Source organism: Neovison vison, chromosome 2 (assembly GCF_020171115.1).
Source record: "Neovison vison isolate M4711 chromosome 2, ASM_NN_V1, whole genome shotgun sequence".
Taxonomy (NCBI): Eukaryota; Metazoa; Chordata; class Mammalia; order Carnivora; family Mustelidae; genus Neogale; species Neogale vison.
In genome coordinates, this window is record NC_058092.1 from 85,942,475 (window position 1) to 85,970,357 (window position 27,883).

At 41.2% G+C, this 27,883-nt stretch overlaps 1 protein-coding gene across 1 annotated transcript in view; it reads right to left on the minus strand.

Annotated features, from left to right (window-relative positions):
• Window positions 1-10,699: 10,699 nt before the first annotated feature.
• DBT (dihydrolipoamide branched chain transacylase E2) overlaps window positions 10,700-27,883 on the minus strand; it is a 54,089-nt gene continuing 36,905 nt past the window's right edge. The window contains exons 6-11 of the mRNA XM_044238762.1: window positions 24,512-24,728; window positions 23,022-23,188; window positions 18,407-18,484; window positions 16,605-16,796; window positions 16,387-16,458; window positions 10,700-12,352 (exon numbers count right to left, since the gene is read on the minus strand). Of these exons, the coding sequence (XP_044094697.1) occupies window positions 12,185-12,352; window positions 16,387-16,458; window positions 16,605-16,796; window positions 18,407-18,484; window positions 23,022-23,188; window positions 24,512-24,728 (894 nt within the window). The 3' untranslated portion in view covers window positions 10,700-12,184. The remainder of the gene's footprint in view (window positions 12,353-16,386; window positions 16,459-16,604; window positions 16,797-18,406; window positions 18,485-23,021; window positions 23,189-24,511; window positions 24,729-27,883) is intronic.

The following is a 27,883-nucleotide window of genomic DNA, read 5'->3' on the forward strand; positions in this document are numbered from 1 at the left end:
TAACTAAAATGATGTAACTAAAGATGTAAATGATGTAACTAAAGATGTAACTTAAAGAACTTACCTAACTAAAATGATGTAACTAAAAGAACTTACCCAACTGAAATGATGTAACTAAAAAAGAAATTACCATTCATTTGATCAAAAATGATGTAACTAAAAGAACTTACCTAACTAAAATGATGTAATTAAAGAACTTACCATTCATTTCTACAGAAAAATTAGTGAGGATGCTCAGACACCAAAAGTTCCTTCTCTTTAGCTCTTCCTAGACCTCAGGACATAACATCCTAATGGATGCCCAAAATAAATGGATATAAAGCACAGCAGATGCTCACAGACATGATTCAAAGCGCCAGTGGCTGAACGCAGAGAGCAGAGCCCAGGAAGGAGCTGGCTGGGTGCATGCTGCCTCTGTGGTGGTTCCCCACAAAACAGATGCTGAACGTAATGCCCACTTTTTGACTTTTTTCATAAGAGGGAAATCCTCTTCAGGTTTCTCGCTGCTGTTGAGCTGGGTAATAACATAGACCTTCCCAAAAAGTCAAGTGTCTTACCATGAACTTTGAGAAAAATGGGGGAGACTTGTACTTGAAAGTTGCTGAGGGGGTAGAAGTTCACAGCAGAGCCACTGTGAAAGGCACTTTCCTCAGCAGGTAGAATAGACTATCTCTTACCCCTAGAAACCTCCTCTGTCACCTCCCTCGGGACAATTAACAAGAGCTGGGAGTTACCTCAATTCCTCCTTTCTCCCATTCCCAATCTTGAACCCATTGGCAAATCCTCTGAGCTCCATCTTCAATAGGTACCCAGGATAGGACTAACCCTTCCTTCCAAGGCCACCTCTCTGGTCCACACTGGACCCCATCTCTTGCCTGAGTTCCTGGAAACAGTTCATCATTGACCTCCTTGCCCATCCTCAACACTTTGTCATCTGTTCTCAATACTGTAGCCAGGATGGCTCACTGAAACAGAGTCTCATGGGGTCACAGCCCTGCAATGACTTTCTGTCACCTGGTTGTTACCTTCCTGAAGTCATGTCCTAAGCTATCTCCTGTGGCCAGAGGGCCTTCTTGCTGCTCCTGGATATACCTGGTATGCTCCTGTCCCAGGGCCTTTGCATATGCTTTCCATTCCTTTTAGAAGGCTCTTGGTGTGAGATCATTCGCTTTCATCATTCTTTAGAATTTGACTCAAGCATTAACTTCCTAGTAAAGACCCACCTGACCCCTATGCAAATAGCAAGCCTCACTGCCACCTCCCCTTCAGCACCCCAGCCCTGTCTTCTGCTTTCTATTTCCAGACCAGTTACCACAGTCACCAGGCTATCTTGATAAGGGGGAAACAGAGCCCTACTCTGATAGTTTCACCATGGGATCCCTCTGATTTCCCAGTCCAGGGCCCTGGGGGAAAAGGTGACCAGAGCTCGTGTACAGCGAGGATGCCTGGGACAATGGGTTCACCTATGGCACCCTGGAGACCATCAGGAAAATGAGCCATAAGAGGCATCCGGTTGCATATGAATCCTGAAACCAGACACCTTCCTCAATTCCAGGTGAGCACACACACATTCTCCCCTTGCCAGATATGCCCATCTGAAAAGCTGAGCAGAGAAGCATCTCAGGGTCCAAACCTCCCTCTAGCCATGGTCCTGGGAAACAGACGTCTCTCCTCCCTGCACCATCCACCTGCGATTGACGTCCGGCATCCTCCTGTGCTAGGCAGAATCTTGCACCTCTCTCTCTTTCCTGGGACGTCATCAAAAGTCAGGCTTTGCTGCTCAGTTTTCAGGAAGAAACCTGCAGCAGCAACAGCAGCAGCAGCAGCAGGCTGCCCAGGATCAGTCTCAGTCTCACAGGTCAGGCCCCGTGTGGAACTACAGCTTCAAGGAGACTGGTGTTCTGTGTGGCCTTGAAACCTCATGGCAGGAGCTGAGATTTCAGTTCCAAATGAAAACCAGCCCCTTCCACACAGCACAGGAAAGGGGAGGATTCCTCAGGGGTGTGGCTCTGGAAGAAGTGCTTCTCCTGGCTGAATTCACAGGCACCAGGCAGAGGACACCTGCGGTGCCTTGTCCGAGGAAGCAAGGGACACAATGGGCAAGAAGCCCTAATGCCGACGGTGGGCTGCTTCCCACCAAGCCCCCTGCTGAGATGAGGGCTGGAGAACCAAACAGGAAGCAAGTTTCCTATCACATCTCTAGCAGGAGGGCTGGCCCTTGAGCAAGCTGGCCTGTGCATCAAGAGCGAAGGCCACCACCAAGGCCTTACAGTCTCCCAGCGATCTGATCTGACTGCCCTGCCAGGCTCACACCTGCTGACAGGGTGACTCCTAAGATCCAGAGACTGCTTTCCAGCCCAGCTCAATGCTGCTCACAGAGAAGCCAACTCCAGTCTCAGAAACGTGTTCATCGTTAGCTCTGGAATTCCCTGGGTTTGTCCACACTGATCCATCCCAGTGTCCCTTCTAGATCCTTCCTCCGGTGCCCTAGGGTTTCGAGCCACCTTCAAGCTGCCCTCCAAAAGGCAGGCATGGGCCTGTTTAGGCAGACCCGCTGAGCAATTCTGTCTGCAGGAAACTCGAACCACATCCTCCCTGAACACCAATGCTTCTGAGTCCAAGCTTCAAACCCTCACTCCCTGGGCATGGAGCACCACATCAGCACAAACATTGCTCTTTCAAATCTCTTATCTCCTGGGGCGCCTGGGTGGCTCAGTGGGTTAAAGCCTCTGCCTTCAGCTCGGGTCATGATCCCGGGGTCCTGGGATCGAGTCCCGCATCGGGCTCTCTGCTCAGCGGGGAGCCTGCTTCCTCGTCTCTCTCTGCCTGCCTCTCTGCCTACTTGTGATCTCTGTCTGTCAAATAAATAAATAAAATCTTTAAAAAAAAAAAAATCTCTTATCTCCCGTTCCTTCAAATCAGACACCAAGCTCCAGTCACCACGCTATTTTCCCTTCAGAGAAGTAAGGGAAAGGATAGAATAGAACACTACGTGGGCAGAGCACACATCTATCCAAGTAGAACTCCGTGTTCTTTCTCATACAGGCAACCCCACATTGCCCATCCTGATGAGAGGCCCCACAAGTTCAGTCCTCATATATGTAGTTGACCTTGTGTTTTTCCTTTGGATATTTGCATCTCGAAGTCAGTGTCTAGATTGCCTTCTTAAAATAACAAGAATAATGATGACATGGTCATGTAAAGGTCTGGTTCTCCATAGCCAGACAACATGGCTCTGGTTCAGATAAGGATGAAGACACAACCTCTTCCCAGCTGTCCAAGTGCAAAGGGTGCAGGAGCCCTCCAGGGTTCATTCTCTGTTCTTCATCAGTTCCCCAGTCCAAGTCGCAAGTGACTCACCGGCTCAGGTTTCAGAGTCCAGGATGGGCCACCAGGTGAGCAGCTGAGCAGACACACACACACACACACACACACACACACACACACACCGCCTTCCCCGCCTCACCAGGGAAGGCTAACACTGGGATTGCAGTGAGCCACTCCCCAGGCTCCTAAACAATTTACACTCCTCCACTTCTCCCCCTCACAAAGCGCACTGCACCCTGTTACAGCTCTGAGGCTGTGCTTTACCTCAAAACCTAATTTTAAAAAATTTATGTATTATTTGACAGAGAGACACACACCAAGAAAGGGAACACAAGCAGAGGGAGTGGGAGAGGGAGAAGCAGGCTTCCCGCTGAGCAGGGAGCCCAATGTGGGGCTCGATCTCAGGACCCTGGGATCATGACCTGAGCCAAAGGCAGAGGCTTGACTGACTGAACCACCCAGGCACCCCTAAAAAATAATTTCTAATATGAGAAAGTGTTCATGGAAAAGAAAAACATGAGCCCGCACAAAGGATTCTTTGACTATTTCAGAAGTCTGTTTTCCCATTGTTTAATTAAAACAGGAAAGAAAAACACACAAACTTCCCCTTCCACTAGCAGGTCTGATTCACTTCAGTGATTGAAAGGAGAGCAGGAAATACAAGAGGAACACATGTCCTGATGTCATTTCCACTACCTAACTTTTGAAACTCCACACACACTCAAAGAAAGAAGCCCAACCCAACGTCTTGGCCTGGCAATGCGGAGAAGTCTGAACTGGAGGGATGGGGACAGACGAGGAGCTCGTGTGTGTTGGCTGAGGCCTGTGGCACAGAAGAAGGGGCTCTGCCAGATCGGCACCCGGGCCTCCCCTGTCCTCAGCCAGGAACATGCTCACAGCCCTGACCTGTCACAACTGTCACACGGAAGACACGTGGCCACCATGGGAGCCAGCCCTGCCCACCCCCTCCTGCAGAATGCACTCCGCTCTCCTCTGGGACCCCTGTCAGCTCTCCCCAGAACTGGAACACCCCTGTCTGCTGCAACGCTCCAGGATTCCCCGCCCCTTCCAAAATTACACTGGCCCAAGGCTTTCGTGAGAAAGGAAGAAGGCTACCTCCTGAATGACCTCCTGAGTGGTTAACACCTCCTGAGTGGTTAACACCTCCTGAGTGGTTAACACCTCCTGTCCTCTTCTGTCGGATTTCTCTGCACTTACCTTCCTACCCGGGCAAACTGTAAGCAACATATCAATGGAACATGAACAGTGCTATGAGATCTGAATCTTTCACTGCAGCTTTCCAAGGACTCCTTATGCAGTAAGACACTAGCGTATCCTGCCACAGTGTTTGAAACCTATCATCTACAGCATAAGAGAGTGAAAGTCACTCCATTTTTTTTTTAAAAGATTTTATTTATTTATTTGACAGAGAGAAATCACAAGTAGACGGAGAGGCAGGCAGAGAGAGAGAGGGAAGCAGGCTCCCCGCTGAGCAGAGAGCCCGATGTGGGACTCGATCCCAGGACCCTGAGATCATGACCTGAGCCGAAGGCAGCGGCTCAACCCACTGAGCCACCCAGGCGCCCAAGTCACTCCATTTTTACCTCAGTCTTCATGAGGCAGAACATGGTCTTTTTCTTTTCTTTTTTTTTTTAAGATTTTATTTATTTATTTGACAGACAGAGATCACAAGTAGGCAGAGAGGCAGGCAGAGAGAGAGAGAGAGGAGGAAGCAGACTCTCACTGAGCAGAGAGCCCTATGCGGGGCTCGATCCCAGGACCCTGAGATCATGACCTGCGCTGAAAGCAGAGGCTTAACCCTCTGAGCCACCCAGGCACCCCCTTCTTTTCTTCATTGACTTAAATTCTAGTTCGTTTCCCTGCAGTGTTCATTCCTTTGCTTCAGGGATAGGATTTTGTGATTCCTCACCTGCCATAGAACACCCAGAGCTCATCACCACCAGTGCCCTCCCTATTAATGCCATCACCCATTTAACCCTTTCCCCTTACACACCTGCTCTCTAGCAACCCTCAGTTTGTGCTCTAAGGCTGAGTCTGTTTCCTCATTTGTCTATCTTCCTCCCCCCACTATGTTTATCTATGTTCCTTTTGAAATCCCAAAGGAGTGAAGTCAGTGGGTATTTGTCTTTCTTTACAGATTTTGCTTAGCTTAAACCGTTCTAGATCCATCTGCATCCTTGCAGATGGTAAGATTTCATTCTTCGTGAAGCTGGGTCAATGCCATTGTGTATCGATCTCCCACATCTTCTTTCTCCATTCATCTGTGAATGGACATTGGGACTCCCTCCATTGTTTCGCTATAGTTGTTCATGCTGCTATAAACATCACGATGTTTGTACCCCACTGAATGTGCATTTTTGTGTCCTTTGGGTAAATACGTAGAAGTGCAATTGCTGGATCCTAGGGTTGTTCCTTTTTTAGCTTTTGGAGGAACCACTATGCTCTTTTCCAGAGTGACTGCAACAGGCTGCATGCCCGGCGACAGTGCAGGAGGGTTCCACTTTAAGCAGAACATTGCCTGCCAGCCATTTCCTAAGGAGGAAATGGAAAACCTGTGGGATAACCTGACTCACCCAGCGCCAGGCAAGCAGTTCCAGAAATTCACCCCAGAGCTCCTGATGCCAAGCCCGTTGAAGACACTTGTCCAACTATCTAGATGATCCTTTTAGTGAAACTAGAAAATCAAGCTTCACTTTTAAATCATTTATATTCATCCCTGCAGTTTCCATTAACTTAATTACACCTGCCATCAGCTTAGTTGCCTTTGTTACCGCAGTTTGAACCCTGGCTTCATTTCTCCAGGAAATGAATTTACTAGTTTTTTTCCAGATCACTGCATTCTTGCAACTTCTGTACAGACTCTATAAACCTCAATATTTTTAGCTATCCTTTTTACCACATTTTTAGAACTATTTAACCCATATTTGGAACTTATTAAGGAGCTCTCTGTGGCAAACTTCAAGTTCCATACCTTACCACAAGCTTAACACGACCAGAAGGCTCCTCTGGAAATGTGGGTGAGCGGAGGCACTGGGGCTGCCGATTGGAGGGGACTTGGGCTCCTCTTCAGCCTGGGATAAGCATGAATCCTTCTTTGACCGTCCCGACTTTGCCCCATATCCAGGGTGAATTCTTCATTTCACACTTGCTCTCATTTCTTCTCTCCTGTCTCTTGTCAAGGCCCAGAACAGCTGTTCCCAGTGCTTTGTGTTGTAACATTCCACATGATACTCAGTAGGAGCCTAATATAGACGGCCTCTGTAACACAATTTCAATTACTCTTGTCATGCTTTGCTTTTGTGGCTCTCGTCTGGACTGTCTCCAAATTCTCCTGCGCAGTTTTAGCAAGCTGGCCTAGAGTTAGTTCTCTCACAAGGGTCTGACTAGCACATGAACTAGCTCGTGGTCAAAGCCCTCCTGCTCAGGACTGGAACTGCCTCATCATGAATTCCTTTCCATTTCATTCTGAGCTTGCAAAGGTCAGGGGTTTACACTACCTTCAGTGTTTGCCTAAATGGTGATTGCCTTCTGGAACATGAAAGTGCTGTGGTTGTTTTGTGGGGATAACAATAACATGAGCCATCTCAGGGTTTGGCAAAAATAATTCTCAGAGTTGACCTGGTTTCTCTGATGAGATAGCACTGAAACACGTGGTAACTTTGAGATGCTAACGAGTGAAAATGAGTGCCTAGAGCTCAGGAGAGAGGTGGATCCAGAGAGAATTTAGGCCACACCTGGGAGAGAGACGTGGCCAAACTTTTGCCAAGCATACTGATTACAAGGGAGCATTAGGGAAGGAAGCCAGACTGCAAGGAGTTCGAGACCACCCAGTCAAGAAGGTAGGCAAAGGCAGGAAGGGTTGGATAGTTCATTCCTGCGGTGGCGGCAAGTAAAGGTAACAATGTGAGAAAGGAAGGTTTAGAGCTTTCTTTTAGGTAGAGGGAAATTAGTTTTACTGAAGTAGAGAGTTTCTAGGGGCAAGAGATTATTTAAAAAGAATAGCTATATTTATTAGGGCAGCACTATTCACTAGAATTTTCTATGGTAATGGAAATACTCTGTATCTGCAATGTCCAATATGGTAGCCACTAGCCACATGTGACTCTCTACATTTAAATTTTAATTAATTAAAATTCAATAAAATTCAGCTTCCTAGTTATACTAGCCACATTTCAGTTGCTCAATAGCCACAATGATTAAATTTAAATGGGTTTAAATTTAGTCACATGTGATAAGCATCGCATAAGCTTAGAGTTAGGGTTATTACTACCTAGAAGAGCAGATTAATCTCAAAGGATCAGTATCTTCTAACAATAGAAGTTATTTCACCTGTATCACATCCAATCCAGTCAGTGCTGGGGGTGGTGGTGGGGAGGCTTTATGCCACCAAATCATTTGGAGATGCTGGCTCCTTCCATCTTGTGTGGCTGCCATCTTCAATATAAAGGCTTGAGGCTTGCTATGGAAAGGAAAGAGGAGGAGTGTGGAGGATCTCTTGGGAGGTTCTATGGGCTACGTTTGGAATTGGTTTACATCACTTCTACCCATATTGCAATGGCTAGAAATAAATTATATGGCCCTACCTAACTGCAGGCGAGGCTGGAAAATATTTAACTGTGTGCCCAAAAGAAAAGGGAACAGGTTTGTGGATATACAACATGATCCTGACACATTCATCAGTAAGAAAAAAAAAAAGTAAATTTGCCAAGAGTTCTGGGATAAGTCTCCAGTAAGTCCTAGAAATGAACCTTAACCAGTGTGCCAGAGGACTGCGTCTGGTATAGTTCTACATGTGAGGCAGAGACTAAAAGATCAAAATGGGGCCAAAAGATCAAAATGGATTAAACATAAAGGAAGGGTCAGGAGGAAGAAATGGGATTAATAATAGAGAGTAGCAAGCTTGATTTTTGGTAGAGAATCACATCTTCCTCAAAAAGAAAACAAAAGGAAAGTGTGAGAAGGTAGAGGTTTTGAGGTAAAAAGGGGAGAAATGAAAGATCATTGGGTTGAATCACCTTGTCTTCTCTAAAGACATTAGGAAGTTTCTCCTTAACACAACACGGCTGGGGAGACATCTGTGCAGGTGCTTAAATGAGCAGAAAAGATTGGCGCAGGTACTGTGAAGACTGGCTCAGGCACTTGCTGCAGAATTTAGAAGGAATCTGTTTGAGACTAACCTGGAAGCCATGATTTCTTGTAGAATGTGTCAGGTAAATTGAAACGTGTATCTTCTTTTTCTCTTGATAAATATCCCTATGGTAAGCCATAAGGTTCTGTTCATCTTCTGTTTTTTCATAGAAATGGGCTTTGAAAAATCTAACTTAGACTTTTTCCTTCTGCCATAATTAATACACCAGTATATGTGTAAAACATCAAAGCTAGTGAATAGATTAGCATGCAAAAAAAGATTAGCATGCAAGAATTTTAAGAAAGATTAGGTGAAAATATTGAAGCTAGTAATTTGTATTTTGACATCGGTTGGGTTATCAACATTGCATCATTTGAGGTTTGAGAATGAAATTACTGCTCATCAACACTGAAAACTAGGAAGAAAATACAAATACCTTTTGTCAGTGATACTGTAAATTCTTGGAATCACAACTAACAGGGACACAGTTTAATATTATCGTCTGTATTTACCTCCCACTCCCTATTCCACCTCTTCTGCTTCCTCCCTACCCAGGTTCTTCAAGAACTGTCTTAGAAAACATTTATTACTTAATATGAGGTGTGGGAAGGCAACAAGTCACTTTATGTAGTTGACTTTTTCGGCTTTTACTCTACTCAGATATTCTTCCAGATGCCCTTTCTTACTCCATGTGGTTGAATGGGACTGACTGACTCCCAGGGTCCAAGGATGACCATTACTATCCCAGCCTGGCCAATCAGGGTATTGTATTCTCCTGCCCACATTGATGGGCATGAACCAAGCCAGAACAATTGAAACTTTCCTTGGGATTTTAACTGGAAATAGAATGTGAGTTCTGAGGAATGTAAGTCTGGGTACTCGTAAGCATCTTTGTCAACACATTGGGACAGCTTGTCTTGAGATCCAAGAGATATAGAGTAAAGAGTCAGAGATAGAGACAGAAAAACAAGAGACTGTCTTGAATTTATTAAGTCCTTGGATCCAGCCATACCTGAAGCTGATACCCTGAGCATTTCAATTAATATGAATGAAATACCCTTTGTAATATAACCCAGGAAGAAATAGGCTTTTGTCACTTGCAGTGGAAAATGTCCCGACTGTTACACTTTAAAAATACAGGTTCAGGCTGAAGAAGAGAGAAATTTGAACAATGGAATGCAAGAGGTAGTCCCTGCATTTTTATCTCCTCAAATTGTTGACCCTTTCAATAGTGGTACTTATGATATGTCCCAGGGGACAAGAGTAGAAAAGAAAACAATAGAAATGAAACTCAGCCTTCTCAATTGCTAAGAAAGCTTAGAGAAGACCTGAAACAGGATAAAGTAATATCTGGGCTTCATCAGGCACTTCACTTGGTAGTGATGACCCATTACTACTCTCTATTGCTTATTAGCTTAAGTAAGAGAAGTTGGTCAGAGTTGTGCTAAGACATAATGTGACAGAGTAGCAAGTGGATCTACCTGGACTGAGGTTCAGTTTGCACTGTAGTGGATGTGTGACATGAAGAAATTGCTTTAGGTATTACAGTCTTCACTAACTTAAAATGTATAAAATATCTTCTATTAGCAGAGATGACAATTATCTCCTAACAACCTTTCTCTCCTTTACCCAAAGTAACAAAATATTTAGCTAAGCACATGCCCTCTTATTTCCCACACTTTTTTGCAACTAGGTTGGCCATATAAGTAAATTTTAGTCAGTGGGATGTAAGGGACAGTGTCCACAGGGGCTCTGGGGAATCTTCCTTAGAAGACAACTGACAGGCAAACAGCCTCTTCTCTGAGGTCCTGCCTGTCACTCCCTTATGGTATATTCAGTAAACTTCTATCTCCTTCATAAAAAAGAGAGAGAGAGAGAGAAACAACTGAACATATGGTTCTTCATTTAAAATTCTGCAAATGCCATCAGTAGGGGTAGGTTAAATTATGGTACATACTCTCCTAACCCTCTAAGACAGGATTAGTAACCTTTATTAGATGCTGTCACAGCACCCTGTTTTTTCCTACTTAGACATGTAATGATACTTTACTTTTAATGATTGTTCAGTATCTGCCTCCTCCTCCTTACTAGACTGTAAATCCAATGAAGGCAGGGACCATTAGGGAGGATATTCTGTGCCCAGTGCTTAGCATCATGCCTGCTGTACAGAAGTTTAGTATCAAATGTATAACAAATACACATAACAGAATATTATACAGCCACTTAAAGTACAATAATGTAGAATTGTTTATTGACATGTAAAGTTACCCATAATGTTAAATTAAAAAATCAAATTATAAAATAGTAGATATAGCATGATCTCATTTTTATAAAAAGAATAGCTATGTATACAGATACCTTGATCTAAATGTTAATAGTAATATGATTATGGATGACTTCATTTTCTTTGTAACTCCTTAATGTACTATCTAAATTTTAAAAATAACATTCATTTGATTATTTTCTAATTTACATGATTCTCATTTTGAAAAAAATTGAGATTTACAACAACTTTTTTGTTACAAAATTTCACTTGAACATATAGACAATATTAGAAGCAACCTGGATTTCTGAATGCAAATCAAAATGTTGGATTATATTCACCTTGATGCTACTTCTGATTAAAGTGGGCCTCTTACAAAATGATCATTCTGATATCTTCATTTCTATATAATATTTATCGTTTTAATGTCCATAATTACCCATTAGACTCTTCTCTCTCCTCATATTCACATTCCTTCTCAGGATACTGAGAATGGAATACATTATCCTATCCTATGTTTTAGCTAAAGGCAAGGAGGATAAAAAATAGTTAAAAGGCAATGGACTTCTAAATTAAGACAATATCAGCAGCTGCTACATTTAAAGCACTTTCCTTACATGAGGCAAGTTTGCCAAGGTGAAGTTTTTTCCTAACAAAACACAAAAATGTTACCAAAATTCGAAAAGTATATTCATTTTAAACAAATGCTTTTGACAGCCTCACTGGTTATAAAACTATAATTGGGCTATTTTTTATTTTCAATGCCCAATGTGGGGCTTGAACTCATGACTCCTGGAATCAAGAGTCCCATGCTCTTCTAACTGAGCCAGCCAAGCATCCCTATAATTGGGCAATTTTCAAGATTAGCTTATAATTTTCCCCTTTAAAAGATATTAATTTATATAAACAAGAAATTTACAGATAATCTCTATGGAGCAACATAATCATGGATATCTTAAAAGGTTAAGTAATTGCACTTATCCAACAGTTAGTGTTATCTCTCATTTCTATTGTGGGGAAATGGAAGATACTTCTGTACATAAATTCCTTTTCCTAACTAAGTGTAACTGAGAAGTTTCACTAAGGTCAGTCTAAAATAAAAAAAAGAAAAAAGAAAGAAAGATGGGGTAAACACTGGATATGGCAGTCTGTCTTTTACTAACATTAATTTTGTTGTTCTTGCTAGTTTCAACCCATGGACACAAAGACCTCAGCACCATATTAAGAAGTGACATCATGACCTATAAAATGTGACAGCCGCAGAAGAACTCTTACACCATCATTCATTTTCGGTAAAAAGTCTAACAGAACAGTGAGAAATATTGTGCCTTGGAACCTTAATCATATAATACAGATCATTTCTAATACACATTGTAATGAAGCTGCACAGCTAGTTCTACATATTCTTTGGAAGCTCAAAAAGTTCAAAGACATCCGATGAATCTTCATTTCAGATCTAGTAGCATATAAGCTGGGTTTTCTAAGTAGGATTTCCACAAATTAGAGAAGCGTGACATTGTAGCACCATCAATAATTCTGTGATCAGCTGACCAGCTCACATTCATTATCTGTGCTTTATATACTTCTCCTTCCTGGTTAAATCGGGGAAGGGCCTAGAAATAAGGCAAAGAACAGTCAACCTTCACTTGCTCAAAGGCTCTAGCAACAGCAATGGTGAAAGAGTAAGCAAATTCCCCTCCTTGTAATAGAAGAAAGGCGCATCCCAAAATGACTTGAAAACGCTAACTCCAATTTTTCCCATTTTTATATTTGCCTCAAGCTTTCAGTTTTGCCAGGGTATTTCCTGTACCCTGCACATTTTCCATATATACAGTAAATCTCACTTCAGATTTCAATTCCTTAACAAATATTTATTGAGCACCTACTATGTACCAGATACTCTTCTCAACTCTGGAGCTAAACCAAAAGAAGCAACATTCCTTGCCTTCTTGGAGCTAACATTTTAATGTAGAGAGACAATTAAGATACATAAGTAAAGTATGTAACATGTTAGATAATGAAAAGTGCAAAGGAAAAATATACCATGTAGAAACGGGAGAGAAGGTAGGCAGGGGCCAGGTGCAGGCAGCATTTTTTGTTTGACAGGCTGGGCAGGGAAAGACTCACTGAGGCTTCCTCAATGAAGGCAGTGAGGAAGAAAGCCAGGCGGATCCTCCAAGAGATACAGAGGGGAAGCAGGGCTGGACTGTTGGAGGAGTAGCAAGGTGGGCAGGATGGCAGCAGTGGAGGGGGTAGGGGTGGGAGGTAGGAGATGAGGTCACAGATGGAGCAGTGCTTGTCAAGAGCAGTGCTTGTCAAGAGCAGTGCTTCTCAATCTGTCTTTGGTAAATGCCCTACGGTTGGTTTTTTTTTGTTTGTTTGTTTGTTTGTTTGTTTGTTTTTAAATTTCTATTCCATTGCAAGCTATTTTAAAAAAACATATTAAATTACTAAACAGTACCTAAGTGGTTCAGTCAGTTAAATTACTAAAGACAAACAAATTTAAAGAAAAATTTTAAAAGATAAAGAAAACACAAGCCCTAACTTCTTATTAGATTCAACAGACCCAAATCACCTGTCAGACTGCTGTGAAAGTATCCAAGCCCTATTTCCCCTTTCGACAGTGACCTCCTCACAGTCTCCTCACAGGATACAGCAGTCACAACCCCGCATGGGTCCCTGATTACACTGAGGAGCACCAGTGCAGGTCCATGGAGGCCACCGCACAGGTTCAAATGGCCCTGAAACTGAGTGAGGTGAGAAGCTACAGGAGGAGGCCTTTGGGAAGAATGGCCATTTACCAAAAAGGGAAAACTTCAGAAGGAGCAAGTCTGAGGAGGAGGGGTGGCAAGGAAAGGAACAGAAAATTCAAGATGCCTAATTAGATATCCAACCAGGATATATGAATTTGGCACTCAAAGGAGAGGCCAGGTCTGGAGATATAAACTTGGATGTCTTCAGCATATACATGGTGAAAGATCATGGCTTAAAGATCAAGAAGAGGGCCAGAACTGAGCCCTGGGGTACTCAGAGGCTTAGAGATTAGGAAATAAGGCAGCCTGGGCAGAGGAGCCTCAGAGGGAACAAGCAGTAGATGGGAGGAAAGCTGTTAACAGCAAGGTATTCTACTAGTTGTAGTGAAGGACACTTTCCAAGGAAGTGGTGTCAATCAACTGACTCCAGTGTGGCTAACAGGTCAGGGAAGACAAGCACTGAGAACTGAGTTATGTGGGGTATTAGTGACTTAGACCATTTATCAACAGGACACGCAAAATTTACAGTGAAAACAGAAAGTAGCAAAGGAGAGAGGATACACTGAGAGAGAAGAATGAAATACGCCCTACTTGTTCCTACCCAGAAAATATTATAAGGTTTATATTTCAAGAACTATTCTTCTTAGCTTGATGAAATCATGGGTCAAATGATTTGGTAAACAGACACCTAGGGAAAAGATATTTGCACACCAATGTTCACAACAGCAGTCTTCACAAGAACCAAAGAAAGGAGACAACCCAACTCATTAGAGCCAAGCAGATAAACAAAATGTGGTGATAGATGTGGACAGTTTCAGTCTGGGACAAAGTTCTGGAGATGAATGGTGGTGACAGCTGTAAACATGTGAATGTACCTAATGCCACTGAACTGTACACATTAGCATGGTAAATTTATGTTATGTATAATTTACCACAATTATATATATATATAATTGTATATATATATATATATATGGAAATATATATAGATATATAGACATATATATGTATATATATAAATGTGTATATATGTATATATGTACATATAATCCAGAGGGTAATACATCTCTTTAATGAAAAGGAAAAACAAGACTTGCCAAGTAGGTATGATGGCTGGGAACCTATAGGAAGTCAGAATCCTGTGAGATTCAAAAGCTGAGCTCTTGCTGGGTGGGGAATGGGTGACAGGGAAGGTATATTCAGAGAAACTCCTGATTTCCAAGGAACAGAGTCTGCTATGTGTTTTGTTTTGTTTTGTTTTTCTCTCTATCTCCTCTGTGTGCTGGAGGGAAGGCTAGGAAAAGGGAGTAGCATAGCAGCTAAAGTACCATCTGCAAGAGAGCAAATCAAAGGCTGAATGAAAGTCTTCTGTGGAAATTTTAGATGCCAATACAAAAATGATAACTCATGAAAGACAAGTCCCAGACATGCTCAGTGTGCAAGCATCATAAATATAAAGAAAGAATGATTTTTCTGAAAACATGAACACCAAAATAAGTCAAAATAGTGATGACATTTAATAATGGTGGTACTGCAATGGAATCCAAGAGCTTAATTCTTTGATTCTGATGCCTCTCAACACTGAATTAACAGAGATGCCCAAGCTCTGTACCACCCCCCAACCCAGTTGTAATTCAGTTGGTATAGAGTGAGCTTAAACATTTTTTTCAAGCTCCCGGATGACTGTAATTTGTAGCCAAGAATCACTGCAACCCTGGGGTGCCTAGGCAGCTCAGTTAATTAAGAGTCTGCCTTCAGCTCAGGTCAAGATCCCAGTGTCCTGGGATCGAGCCCCGCATCAGACTCCCTGCTCAGTGGGAAGCCTGCTTCTCCCTTTCCCACTGCTTGTATTCTCTCTCTTGCTGTGTCTCTCTCTCTGTGTCAGATGTATAAATAAAATCTTAGGGGGAAAAAAAAAAAAAGAATCACTGCAACCCTAATTTCAGTGTCTCCTAAAACATGGTCAAGAGATCACTCATGTTGGAATCACCTGGGTTCTTGTTTATTTATTTATTTATTTATTTTTAAAGATTTTATTTATTTGACACAGAGAGAGAGTCAGAAAGAGTACAAGCAGGGGGAGCGGTAGGCAGAGGGAGAAGTAGACTCTCCGCTAAGCAGGGAGCCCAATGCAGAACTCGATCCCAGGACCCTGGGATCATGACCCAAGCTGAAAGCAGACGCTTAACTGACTGAGCCACCTAGGCATCCCCACCTGGGTTCTTGTTTAAAATGTAAGTTCTGGGGGCTCTGTCCCCAAAGCCAAGAATACCGCTTTCCTTTTTTTTTTTTTTTTTAAGAGAGAGAGGGAAAATGGGGGGACAGAGGGAGAGAAAGAGAGAGAATCTTAAGGAGGCTCCATGTCTAGCACAGAGCCCAATGCAGGGTTCAATCTCACAACCTTCAAATCATGACCGGAGCCAAAATCAAGAGCAGAATGCTTAACCAACTGAGTCACTCAGGTCCCCCAAGAATACTACATTTTTAACTAGTACTCTCAATGAGTCTTAAGCAGAGTGAGAAAAATGGTCTAAATGGTGTCTCACTTTGTTATAAATAATAATTTGGGCTGGCTTACTATTATCTCTGGTCTTTGGAAATGATATTTTGATGGGAGCATACTGACTGTATTTGTGATTATCCATAAAGATGTGCATCTGTGCCTGGCATGAACCACAGTGGTTCTATACCGAACAATCCAGATCACCACCATTTCCTATACATAGAGGCAGCCACTGGAATTGCAGGCCTACCTCTTAGGAAGAATAACTGGCTTACAAGCCGAATGTTACACTCAAGCCTACAAAGTCAGGGCAAAACCTCAGAAACGATCAGTCTTGTGTTTACCCTCCCAATTTGCTAAAACTCTTTTTCCAATTATTTAATAAACATACCTTAATTGATCCGAGAGCCCCAATTGCTACTTCAGGGGGCAGTATCACTGGTTTGGCATAGGTACCACCAATCTAAAAAAAAAAAAAAAAAGTAAAACAGAAGAGTAGAAAAATTAAGCTTTTGAGGAACAAATGGGAAATGAAATATTATAATTTTAATTGAGCATATGATCAGAATTACAGTTAAAGTTTAGAATTTGAACATTTCTATTACTCACTGATCCAATGTTGGAAAGAGTAAATGTTCCTCCTGTAAGATCAGTGGTACTGAGCTGACCTACGGAGCCCAATTTCTGAAGGCGGTTCAACTCAGTGGCAATCTCAAATATGGAGCACATCTGGACATTTTTCACATTAGGCACAATCAACCCCTGCTCAGTATCCATTGCTATCCCAATGTTGTGAGAAGCCTAAAAAAAAAAAAAAAAAAAAAAAAAAATATATATATATATATATGTATATATATACACACACACACATACATACAGTATGCCTTTTTTATAAGTTAACGAAAAGAAAGGACTAACCTTTGTTATGAAAAACAACCAAAAACTATTTTCTACCAGATTGATGATGATCTGAAGAATTTTTAAAGAATTTTAAAAAGATTTTTTTGGAAAAAATCATTTTTTGTTGATAAGAATATTGGGCAACAGGCTATTTCCATTCATTATTAGTGGATATATAAGCTGGTTGTTACATAAGACTTTCTGGAGGGGCGCCTGGGTGGTTCAGTGGGTTAAAGCCTCTGCCTTTGGCTCCAGTCATGATCCCAGGGTCCTGGGATCGAGCCCTGTATAGGGCTCTCTCCTGTATAGGGAGCCTGCTTCCTCCTCTCTGCCTGCTTCTCTGCCTACTTGTGATCTCTGTCAAATAAATAAATAAAATATTTTTTAAAAATAAAATAAAAATACTATTTTTTTAAAAGTATGTGAAAATAAAATCCTAGAAGAATGCATATCTCAACATCAACAGTGTTATCTTAGGTCATGAGATTAAAAAGTAAATAGTTACTTTCTTGCCAGAATTTTTTGCAACAAGTAGATACTTAATCAGGAAATTAATCATATGGGAAGATTTTATTTAATTTATTAATTTATTTTTTAAAAAATAGGCTTCACACCCAGCATGGAGCCCAATCTGGACTTTGAACTCACGGCCCCAAGATTAAGACCTGAGCTGAGATCAAGAGTTGTATGCTTAACTGACTGAACCACCTGGGCACCCCTTTATATGGGAAGATTTTAGATCTGACCCCCTAAAATACCTAAGCTTACTATTAGATAGAAATATAAGTAATGATTAGCATCCCCAAAACAGTTCTTAGTCTCAATAAATCTTCACTCCAAACAGAAGAGCTCATTCAAATGGAATGCATACTTTCATTACTTGTCCTATTTCTGTTTAAATTATTCTTGTTTTGGAACACCTGGGTGGCTCAATGGTTAAGTGTCTGCCTTCGGCTCAGGTCATGATCCCAGGGTTCTATATGTGCTGCCGAAGCGAGCACATGATCCCAGGGTTCTAGAATCGAGCCCTGCATCGCGCTCCCTGCTCTGCAGGAAGCCTGCTTCTTCCTCTCCCACTCTCCCTGCTTGGGTTCCCTCTCTTGCTGTGTCTCTCTCTGTCAAATAAATAAAGAAAACCTTAAAAAAAAATTATTCTTGTTTTAAAAACTGCAGGAACTCCATTTTGAGAGGTTATCTCTTTAAGGGGAGGGTATGTAGGATCGTTAACATAATCCATTGCCTGACCACCACTTATTTCCATTATTTTAAGCAATAAACAAAAGGGACTTAGAAAATGGAACTCCATATATCTGAACAGTATCATTAGTAACCAGTAAAACCAGTAAAAATAACAAATTATATTTCAGTTTAATAGTTTAGCCCATACCTTTAATTCTAGTCTAAAAAAAAAAAATCACTCTTCAGGGTACAAAAGAAGCTTTTCCAACCTATAAGCACAGCTGCACCATTTTCTATTTATAACAAGCACTTTTCCACAACACATAGCCAACCTTGTAAGTTATGTTCTGGCAGTTTTCGTCCACAGAAGCATTAAGGATAGGAAACTGTAGTAGTCCCAAGGACGCAGCCTGTTTAACAGAAAGAGAATGCAACATTAGCAATCTTAACTGGGAAAGGGAATCAGAAGCAATAAGGCGGGTGAGGGAGGGAGAGTGAGAACCCTTATTTACACTGAGCTTAATTTCTCATCTTTATGTACCTAGGTGTACTACTCCCAATATCACCTTCAAGGAGGGTGTAACCAAGTCACTGTAATCACTGAAGAATAAAAGATAAAGCCGTCAGGCAGCTTATTAACGTCAGGAGATTTTCAAAATAAGTGTAGAGACTGACCAAAGTACCAAACAGAATGTCTAAATTCTATAGGAGAAGAATTTTACATGTAGAATCTTACATGAGAAGTAAATCTGAAGTTCAGAAACACACTGAGTTAAAACAAAAAGGCAGTAAGCTGTTTACCTCTATAGAAAGAACAAGTATGAAGGGTTTCCAAGGGCACTGACCATGTGAGGCTAGTGTTCCTCTTGGTGTCCTTGGCCAAGTGAAGGGCAGAGCTGGTGTGAACATTTACTTATTGGCTACCTCCCCAAATTGATGGATTTTTGTTTCCCTCCTCTGCTTTCTTCTCCCTTCGACTTTTTTCCTTTTTCTTCTTCTTACTCGGTACCATTCCTCTTCTGTCCATATTCAAATTATCCTAACTGTCCCCCAAATGTTCTTTATACCCTGTTTTTCTGCCCATCCAGGATCTAATTAAAGCTCACACACTGAATTTTGTTGTCATGCCTTGTATTACATTTAAAAAATAGGTAAGTAAAAATGCTTAAGATTGTCCTTGAAATCCACCCCCCTCCCCATCCTGGCCTTCATCTAGTCCAATTAAGAATTCTTTACCAGCATTATGTTAAGTGTTATTTTTGTCTGGGGGTCAGTGGTTGAAAAAAAAAATCATTTCCTCGAACTAGAGAGTTAAGGCAAGTTTTACTAAGCATTTGATTTGACAACTGTAAATTTAATCTTCTTTATATAAAAATCCATGATTACGGTTAAGTGTTAACAGAATTTTGAGTACAGTCCAAATTTTGTAAAAGAAAAAACAAGGTGGGGGTGAGTCCCTCAATAAGAAGTTATTTTCTCCCCTATACAATACATTCTAATATTTCCTGAATGTTCTGAAACTTATATAGGCAGAAAAAATGTCGTTTTAAAACAAAGCATACTAAATTTTATTCTCAAAATAAAGATCAGGTATTTCATTCAGACTAAAACGATGAAGACAAATGATAATAAAATAAATTCAGCATATTAAAAAGCTGGTCTCGGGGCGCCTGGGTAGCTCAGTTGGTTAAGCGACTGCCTTTGGCTCAGGTCATGATCCTGGAGTCTTAGGATCGAGTCCTGCATTGGGCTCCCAGCTCCATGGGGAGTCTGCTTCTCCTTCTGACCTTCTCCCTCTCATGCTCTCATTCTCTCTCTCTCAAATAAATAAATAAAATTTAAAAATAAATAAAAATAAAAAACTGGTCTCCCCTTCCTTCAAAATAGATGTCACCAGTTTTCACTCTTATGTTTTTGTCATTTGTCACTCACATATTTTTAACTCTCCCATTTTCCAGCTTTCCCTCAGCCTCAGATCTGTTCTAGTTTTTCCAGGAAGGGAAGAGGGAAGATGGAATCTTTCCTTAATCTACCCCAAACTACCACCATACCTACCCTCTGTGCCTATGCTCCATCTGCCTTTTACCAGATATTTATTGCATCTCCTCTTCCTTGATTTTTATTCATCCACCAAGCAACTGGAGTCAAGCTTCGACCTCAACAATATTTTATTCAATCAGCCCTGACTAAGGCCATGCATGACCTTTTTTTTTTTTTTAAGATTTTATCTATTTATTTTACAGATAGAGATCTCAAGTAGGCAGAGAGGCAGGCAGAGAGAGAAGGGGAAGCAGGCTCCCTGCTGAGCACAGAGCCTGATATGGGGCTTGATCCCAGACCCTGGAATCATGACCTGAGCCAAAGGCAGAGGCTTTAACCCACTGAGCCATCCAGGCACTTATACTCATGACCTCTTAATTACTAATCCAATAGCCTATTCCCATCCTAACTTTTTTCTTAAAGGGCTTTGAAATTCATTTTTAAGTAATCTCCACACTCAACATGGGGCTCAAACTAACGACCCTGAGATCAAGAGTCACATGTTCTACTAATTGAGCCAGCCAGGCGTCCCCATCACATTTTTCTTCTCTCTTGGCATGAGTGGCAGAGTGAATGGCCCCAATGGTTCATGCCTCTCTTGTATCCATGCCCTTGGTGATGCTCTGTGCAAGCTGACTCTGAGCTCAGTCACATGACTTGCTTTGTCAATGAGACAAGAACAAACATGATACAGCAGAGCTTGGAAAAAGTGCTGGAGCATTTCTGCTTCCTCTTCATCCCTAATAGTACTATGAAACCACATGCAGGCTAGCATGCTGCAGAGCTGAGAAAGACATAAGGGAGAGAAACGAGTCATCCCTGCCAAGGCCGTCTTACACTAGCCCACCTACACCAACCTACTAGCTGTCTGTAGACACAGAAATGAGCTCTGCCAAGATCAGCAGACTGGCCCTGCTTACCTGTGGATTCATGAGAAATAATAAATGGCTGTTGTTCCAAAACACTAAACTTAGGAGTGGTCCATTATACCCCAAGAGATACACTTTGGCTTCTAGGAGACACTTGCCTGGTTTTTTTGTCGTCATACCTTTGATCCATTCACTCTCTTCCACTGTCTTTGCCAAATCCACTTCTATCTATCCCTTAAACACTGATGTAAATTCCTTAGCCTTTTCTCCTCCCTTGCACACCATGTGGGTAATTTCATCCACCTGATTCGATGACTGTGTCTCTAAAAATGACTCTATAGCTAAAATATAGCCCAGGCGTCTCATTTATAGACATCTATTACATCCCATGTTCATAGATCACTTAGTTGTTCGGGTAGCAGCTGAAACGATGGAGGTAAAGACCAGTTTGTGCCCTGTGAGCTCAGCGCTCAGTAAAGAGAAAACTGAGCAACACTCGCACTGCACTGAGATGAACTGCAATGGGCAAGAGGAATATCGAACTCAAACTCTGACAGCCACAGACGGCTTCTGGAGGAGGCTGTTCCCGAACAGAATTTGGCATTTAGGATGGGCAGGTATTTGATCAAAGGAGGAGGGGGCATTTCACATGAAGTCACCTAGTCCAACAACTATGCAGGCTTAATCTGACCAGAACAGAAGGAGGGGTGCCTGGGTGGCTCAGTCAGTTAAGTATCTGCCTTCAGCTCAGGTCATGATCCCATGGTCCCAGGATGGAGACCCGTAGTGGGCTCCCCTGCTTGGCAGGGAGCCTGCTTTTCCCTCTGCCTCTGCCTGCCGCTCCCCCTGCTTGTGCTCTCTTTCTCTCTGAAAAAAACAAAACAGAACAAAATAAAACTGAAAAAACAAAACAAAATAAAAAACAAACCCCAAAACCAAAAAACAAACCCAGAAGGAGTGCCTGAGAGATGAAGCTGGAGAGGTACGAAGCAGAGACTTGCAATCCTATTTATATGCCAAATTAAGGGGTTTAGAAACTAACCTGAGGACAATGAAGGAGACCACTGGAAAGAATCAGGGAATAATACAGTGCTTTCATTTATAGAAATGAAAAGTTCGTCTTGGTGCAGTATGGAGAAAGGGCTGGAGTTAGAGACACCAATATGTATTTTGAGTAAAACAAACTAGAATCTGAAACTTAGCTTCTCCACTTAGCTATATATCCTTGACAAGTTTCTCAACTTAGAGAAGTTGAGAAATTCCTAATTTTCTTAAATGGAAAGTGGGAATAGCAATATCTGCATGCCAGGGTTATTCTGAAAATTAGAAGAGATGATGTATATAGCATGCTCAGTACATGGTCGGCCACACGACACCTGCTTCATAAATGGTTGTTAATATGAGTGAGATACTGAGGAGCTGCCTACGGTCAGCAGATAGTCTGGTTTTATACCAGTCACAAGGCCAAGAAATGATGACCCTCCATATAAGTTTGTTGAATAAATGAAAATGATACATGTCAGTGATCTATGCAAGATCAACACCAAGTTCTGTTTTTGTTCAAATCAGGATTTTGCTGGAGTGATCCTTTCAGAATTAAAGGCTTTATTTAACTGGCAAGACAATCCACTATCTGGCTGAGAGATGAGCTGATAAAAATATGACACAGGGGTGCCTGGGTGGCTCAGTGAGTTAAAGCCTCTGCCGTGGGCTCAGGTCACAATCCCAGGGTTCTGGGATCGAGCCCCACATTGGGCTCTCTGCTCAGTGGTGACCCTGCTTCCCCCCACCCGCCCACCTGCCTCTCTACCTACTTGTGATCTCTGTCTGTCAAACAAATAAAAATAAAATCTTTAAAAAAAAAAGATGCAAATTTTAATTTTATAAACAAAGAAATAATGCACTTATACATTTTTCTACTATATGATGTGGTGAGAAGTAGTATTTTTATCTAACTCCATAGTTAACACATTGCATATTTGCAAAATAAAATTTTAATGTCCTATTCAAGCCCTGTTTGAAATGAATGAAACCTCACCTTTAGAAAGAAGGGCATAAAGGTGAGTTTAATTCCACGAGCAGAAGCAATGGATTTTAATTCTTCTCTTAACTTGACCAATTCAGTAAGGTCAACTTCATCACAGTATCCAAAGTGAGGTATCTTCAGGGCTGCAGACATGGTCTTGACCATTGCTTTGTGAAAGCCTAGAAAACATTAAATATATATATTTTAACATTAACATTGAATACATATATATTTTAAGATTTGAGAGAGAGGGATAGAGAGCATGCATGCATGAGTGCGTACATGGGGGAGGACCAGGGAGAGAGAATCTCTGAGCAGACTCAGTGCACGGAGTCCAAGGCAGGCTCAATCTCACAACCCTAAGACCATGACCTGAGCTAAAACCAAGAGTGGGATGCTTAACCAACTGCACCACCCAGAATCCCAAATTGACATATATTTTTAAACTCTTTTTTTTTAAGGGTTATTTATTTATTTGAGAGAGAGAGCACAAGAGAGCATGCATGCCCTAGTGAGGGGAGGGGCAGAGGGAGAGACTCTCAAGCAGACTCTGCACGAGCACAGAGCGCAAGGTGGCTCAATCTCATGACCCTGAGACCATGACCTGAGCTGAAACCAAGAGTGGGACACTTAACCAACTGAGCCACCCAGGCACATATTTTTATTTTATTTTATTTTTTTAAGATTTTATTTATTTATTTGGCAGAGATCACAAGTAGGCAGAGAGGCAGGCAGAGAGAGAGAGAGAGAGGAGGAAGCAGGCTCCCTGAGGAGCAGAGAGCCCAATGCAGGACTGGATCCGAGGAGTCTGAGATCATGACCTGAGCTGAAGGCAGAGGCTTAACCCACTGAGCCACCCAGGTGCCCCCAGGCACATATTTTTATATTCTTAAATCCTTTAAACCTTTTTACTAAAATGGAGGGTTTTCTAATGTCATTTACTTTTTCAACCCTACTCTCCCTTTCAAGGCCACCATCTTCATTATGTAATTAAAAGACATTAATTCCAATGCTGGAGCACTGACTGCAGCATAGTACCCAATGTCAAGTGTAATGATATTAAGAGGTAAGTGCCCTTAATGCTGGGGTATATTAAAAAAATATAAAAGGATACAAGTCATGTATTTACTTACTGGCTTTCTTGCAAAGCCACACTTCTGGAAGTTAATCATCCTAAGAGTTTATAGGTAACAAATCATACCTAATTATTCTGAAGCTGACTAAAAATTACATTTATAACATACTGAGTCTTTAAAAAGAACAACTATTAGTATATAAATTTATATTCCAAGAAATCTGCTCACATAATACTCTTTAGAAATTAACAGTAGAGATTAAAGCATTTCCCGGAAAAACTATGCTATTTCACCACTTAAAAAAGTATGATCAACTTAAACGTTCCCTTCAGTAGGAATTGAAAACACCGTATTCTATACACCTGGATCTACTGAAGTAAATTTCCCCCAATAACTTGTAGTAGTGCCCTACATTACTATTATTACCTTTTATGGGTTCCGTTTTGTCTTTGCCTATGAATACTGGAGGTTTTGATACTGGTATAGGAATAGTTCTGTCTTTTGGTTTTGGTGCAGGTGGCACTATTTCAGCTTTTGGCGAAGGAGGTAATATAGCTCCAGTCTGCTTTTCCAAATAGTTGAGAATATCTTCTTTAAGTATTCTGCCATCTTTTCCTGAGCCAACAACTTCACTCAGCTTAATCTATTAAAAAAAAAAAAATAGAAGAAGAAGACACATATTAATGTTAAAAAATTAAATCGGGGCGCCTGGGTGGCTCAGTGGGTTAAAGCCTCTGCTTTCAGCTCAGGTCATGATCCCAGGGTCCTGGGATCGAACCTCGCATTGGGCTCTCTGCTCAGCAGGGAGCCCGCTTCCTCCTGTCTCTCTGCCTGCCCCTCTGCCTACCTGTGATCTCTGTCTGTCAAATAAATAAATAAAATCTTTAAAAAAAAATAATTAAACCAATGTGGGAAACAAAGGCAAAAAAAAAAATCTTTAATTTCCTTACTACTTACAGCCCACTGACAAGTCCTTGAGACAGGCAGAGTGACATTCCTCTAAGAACTCAGCTGCCTTGATGTTAATACTTTGCTAAGGGCAAAAGGCAATCTTAGCTTAACATTCTCCCAACCCCAGGACTCTGTAAGTTGTCTTTAACGTATAAAAATTCCTTCGGAGGGTCTGTCCAACAAGAAGATATAACAATTTTAAATATCTATGCCCCTAACATGGGAGCAGCCAACTATATAAACCAATTAATAACAACATCAAAGAAACACATCGACAATAATACAATAATAGTAGGGGACTTTAACACTCACCTCACTGAAATGGACAGATCGTCCAAGCAAAAGATCAACAAGGAAATAAAGGTCTTAAATGACACACTAGACCAGATGGACATCACAGATATATTCAGAACATTTCATCCCAAAGCAACAGCATACACATTCTTCTCTAGTGCATATGGAACATTGTCCAGAATAGATCACATCCTGGGTCATAAATCAGGTATCAACCAGTATCAAAAGACTGGGATCATTCCCTACATATTTTTAGACCACAATGCTCTGAAGCTAGAACTCAATCACAAGAGGAAATTTGGAAAGAACCCAAATACATGGAGACTAAACAGCATCCTTCTAAAGAATGAATGGGTCAACCAGGAAATTAAAGAAGAATTGAAAAAAATTCATGGAAACAAATGCTAATGAAAACACAATGGTTCAAAATCTGTGGGACACAGCAAAGGCAGTCCTGAGAGGAAAATATATAGAGGTACAAGCCTTTCTCAAGAAACAAGAAAGGTCTCAAATACACAACCTAACCCTACGCCTAAAGGAGCTGGAGAAAGAACAAGGAAGAAAGCCTAAACCCACCAGGAGAAGAGAAATCATAAAGATCAGAGCAGAAATCAATGAAATAGAAACCAAAAAAACAATAGAACAAATCAACGAAACTAGGAGCTGGTTCTTTGAAAGAATTAATAAGACTGATAAACCCCTGGCCAGACTTATCAAAAAGAAAAGAGAAAGAAACCAAATAAATAAAATCATGAATGAAAGAGGAGAGATCACAACTAACACCAAAGAAATACAAACAATTATAAGAACATACTATGAGCAACTCTACGCAAACAAATTTGACAACCTGGAAGAAATGGATGCATTCTCACAACTGAACCAGGAAGAAATACAAAACCTGAACAGACCCATAACCAGTAAGGAGATTGAAACAGTCATCAAAAATCTCCAAACAAACAAAAGCCGAGGGCCAGACGGCTTCCCAGGGGAATTCTACCAAACATTTAAAGAAGAACTAATTCCTATTCTCCTGAAACTGTTCCAAAAAATAGAAATGGAAGGAAAACTTCCAAACTCATTTTATGAGGCCAGCATCACCTTGATCCCAAAACCAGACAAGGATCCCATCAAAAAAGAGAACTACAGATCAATATCCTTGATGAACACAGATGTGAAAATTCTCACCAAAATACTAGCCAATAGGATTCAACAGCACATTAAAAGGATTATTCACCACGACCAAGTGGGGTTTATTCCAGGGCTGCAAGGTTGGTTCAACATCCGCAAATCAATCAATGTGATACAACACATCAATAAAAGAAAGAACAAGAACCATATGATACTCTCAATAGATGCTGAAAAAGCAACTGACAAAGTACAGCATCCCTTCCTGATCAAAACTCTTCAAAGTGTAGGGATAGAGGGCACATACCTCAATATTATCAAAGCCATCTATAAAAAACCCACCACAAATATCATTCTCAATGGAGAAAAACTGAAAGCTTTTCCGCTAAGGTCAGGAATACGGCAGGGATGTCCATTATCACCACTGCTATTCAACATAGTACCAGAAGTCCTATCCTCAGCAATCAGACAACAAAAAAAAATTAAAGGCATCCAAATCGGCAAAGAAGAAGTCAAACTATCACTCTTCACAGATGATATGATACTATATGTGGAAAAGCCAAAAGACTCCACTCCAAAACTGCTAGAACTTGTACAGAAGTTTAGTAAAGTTTCAGGATATAAAATCAATGCACAGAAATCAGTTTCATTTCTCTACACCAACACCAGACAGAAGAAAGAGAAATTAAGGAGTCAATCCCATTTACAATGGCACCCAAAACTATAAGATACCTAGGAATAAGCCTAACCAAAGAGGCTAAGAATCTATACTCAGAAACTATAAAGCACTCATGAAAGAAATTGAGGAAGACAAAATGAAATGGAAAAATGTTCCATGCTCCTGGATTGGAAGAACAAATATTGTGAAAATGTCTATGCTACCTAAAGCAATCTATACATTTAATGAAATCCCTATCAAAATCCCACCCATTTCTTTTCAGAGAAATGGAACAAATAATCCTAAAATTTATATGGAACCAGAAAAGACCTCGAATAGCCAAAGGAATATTGAAAAAGAAAACAAAGTTGGTGGCATCACAATTCCGGACTTCAAGCTCTATTACAAAGCTTTCATCATCAAGACAGCATTGTACTGGCACAAAAACAGACACATAGATCAATGGAACAGAATAGAAAGCCCAGAAATAGACCCTCAATTCTATGGTCAACTAATCTTCAACAAAGCAGGAAAGAATGTCCAATGGAAAAAAGACAGCCTCTTCAATAAGTGGTGTTGGGAAAACTGGACTGCCACATGCAGAAAAATGAAATTGGACCATTTCCTTACACCACATATGAAAATAGACTCAAAATGGATGAAGGACTTCAATGTGAGAAAGGAATCCATCAAAATCCTTGAGGAGAACACAGGCAGCAACCTCTTTGACCTCAGCCGCAGCAACATCTTCCTAGGAACATCGCCAAAGG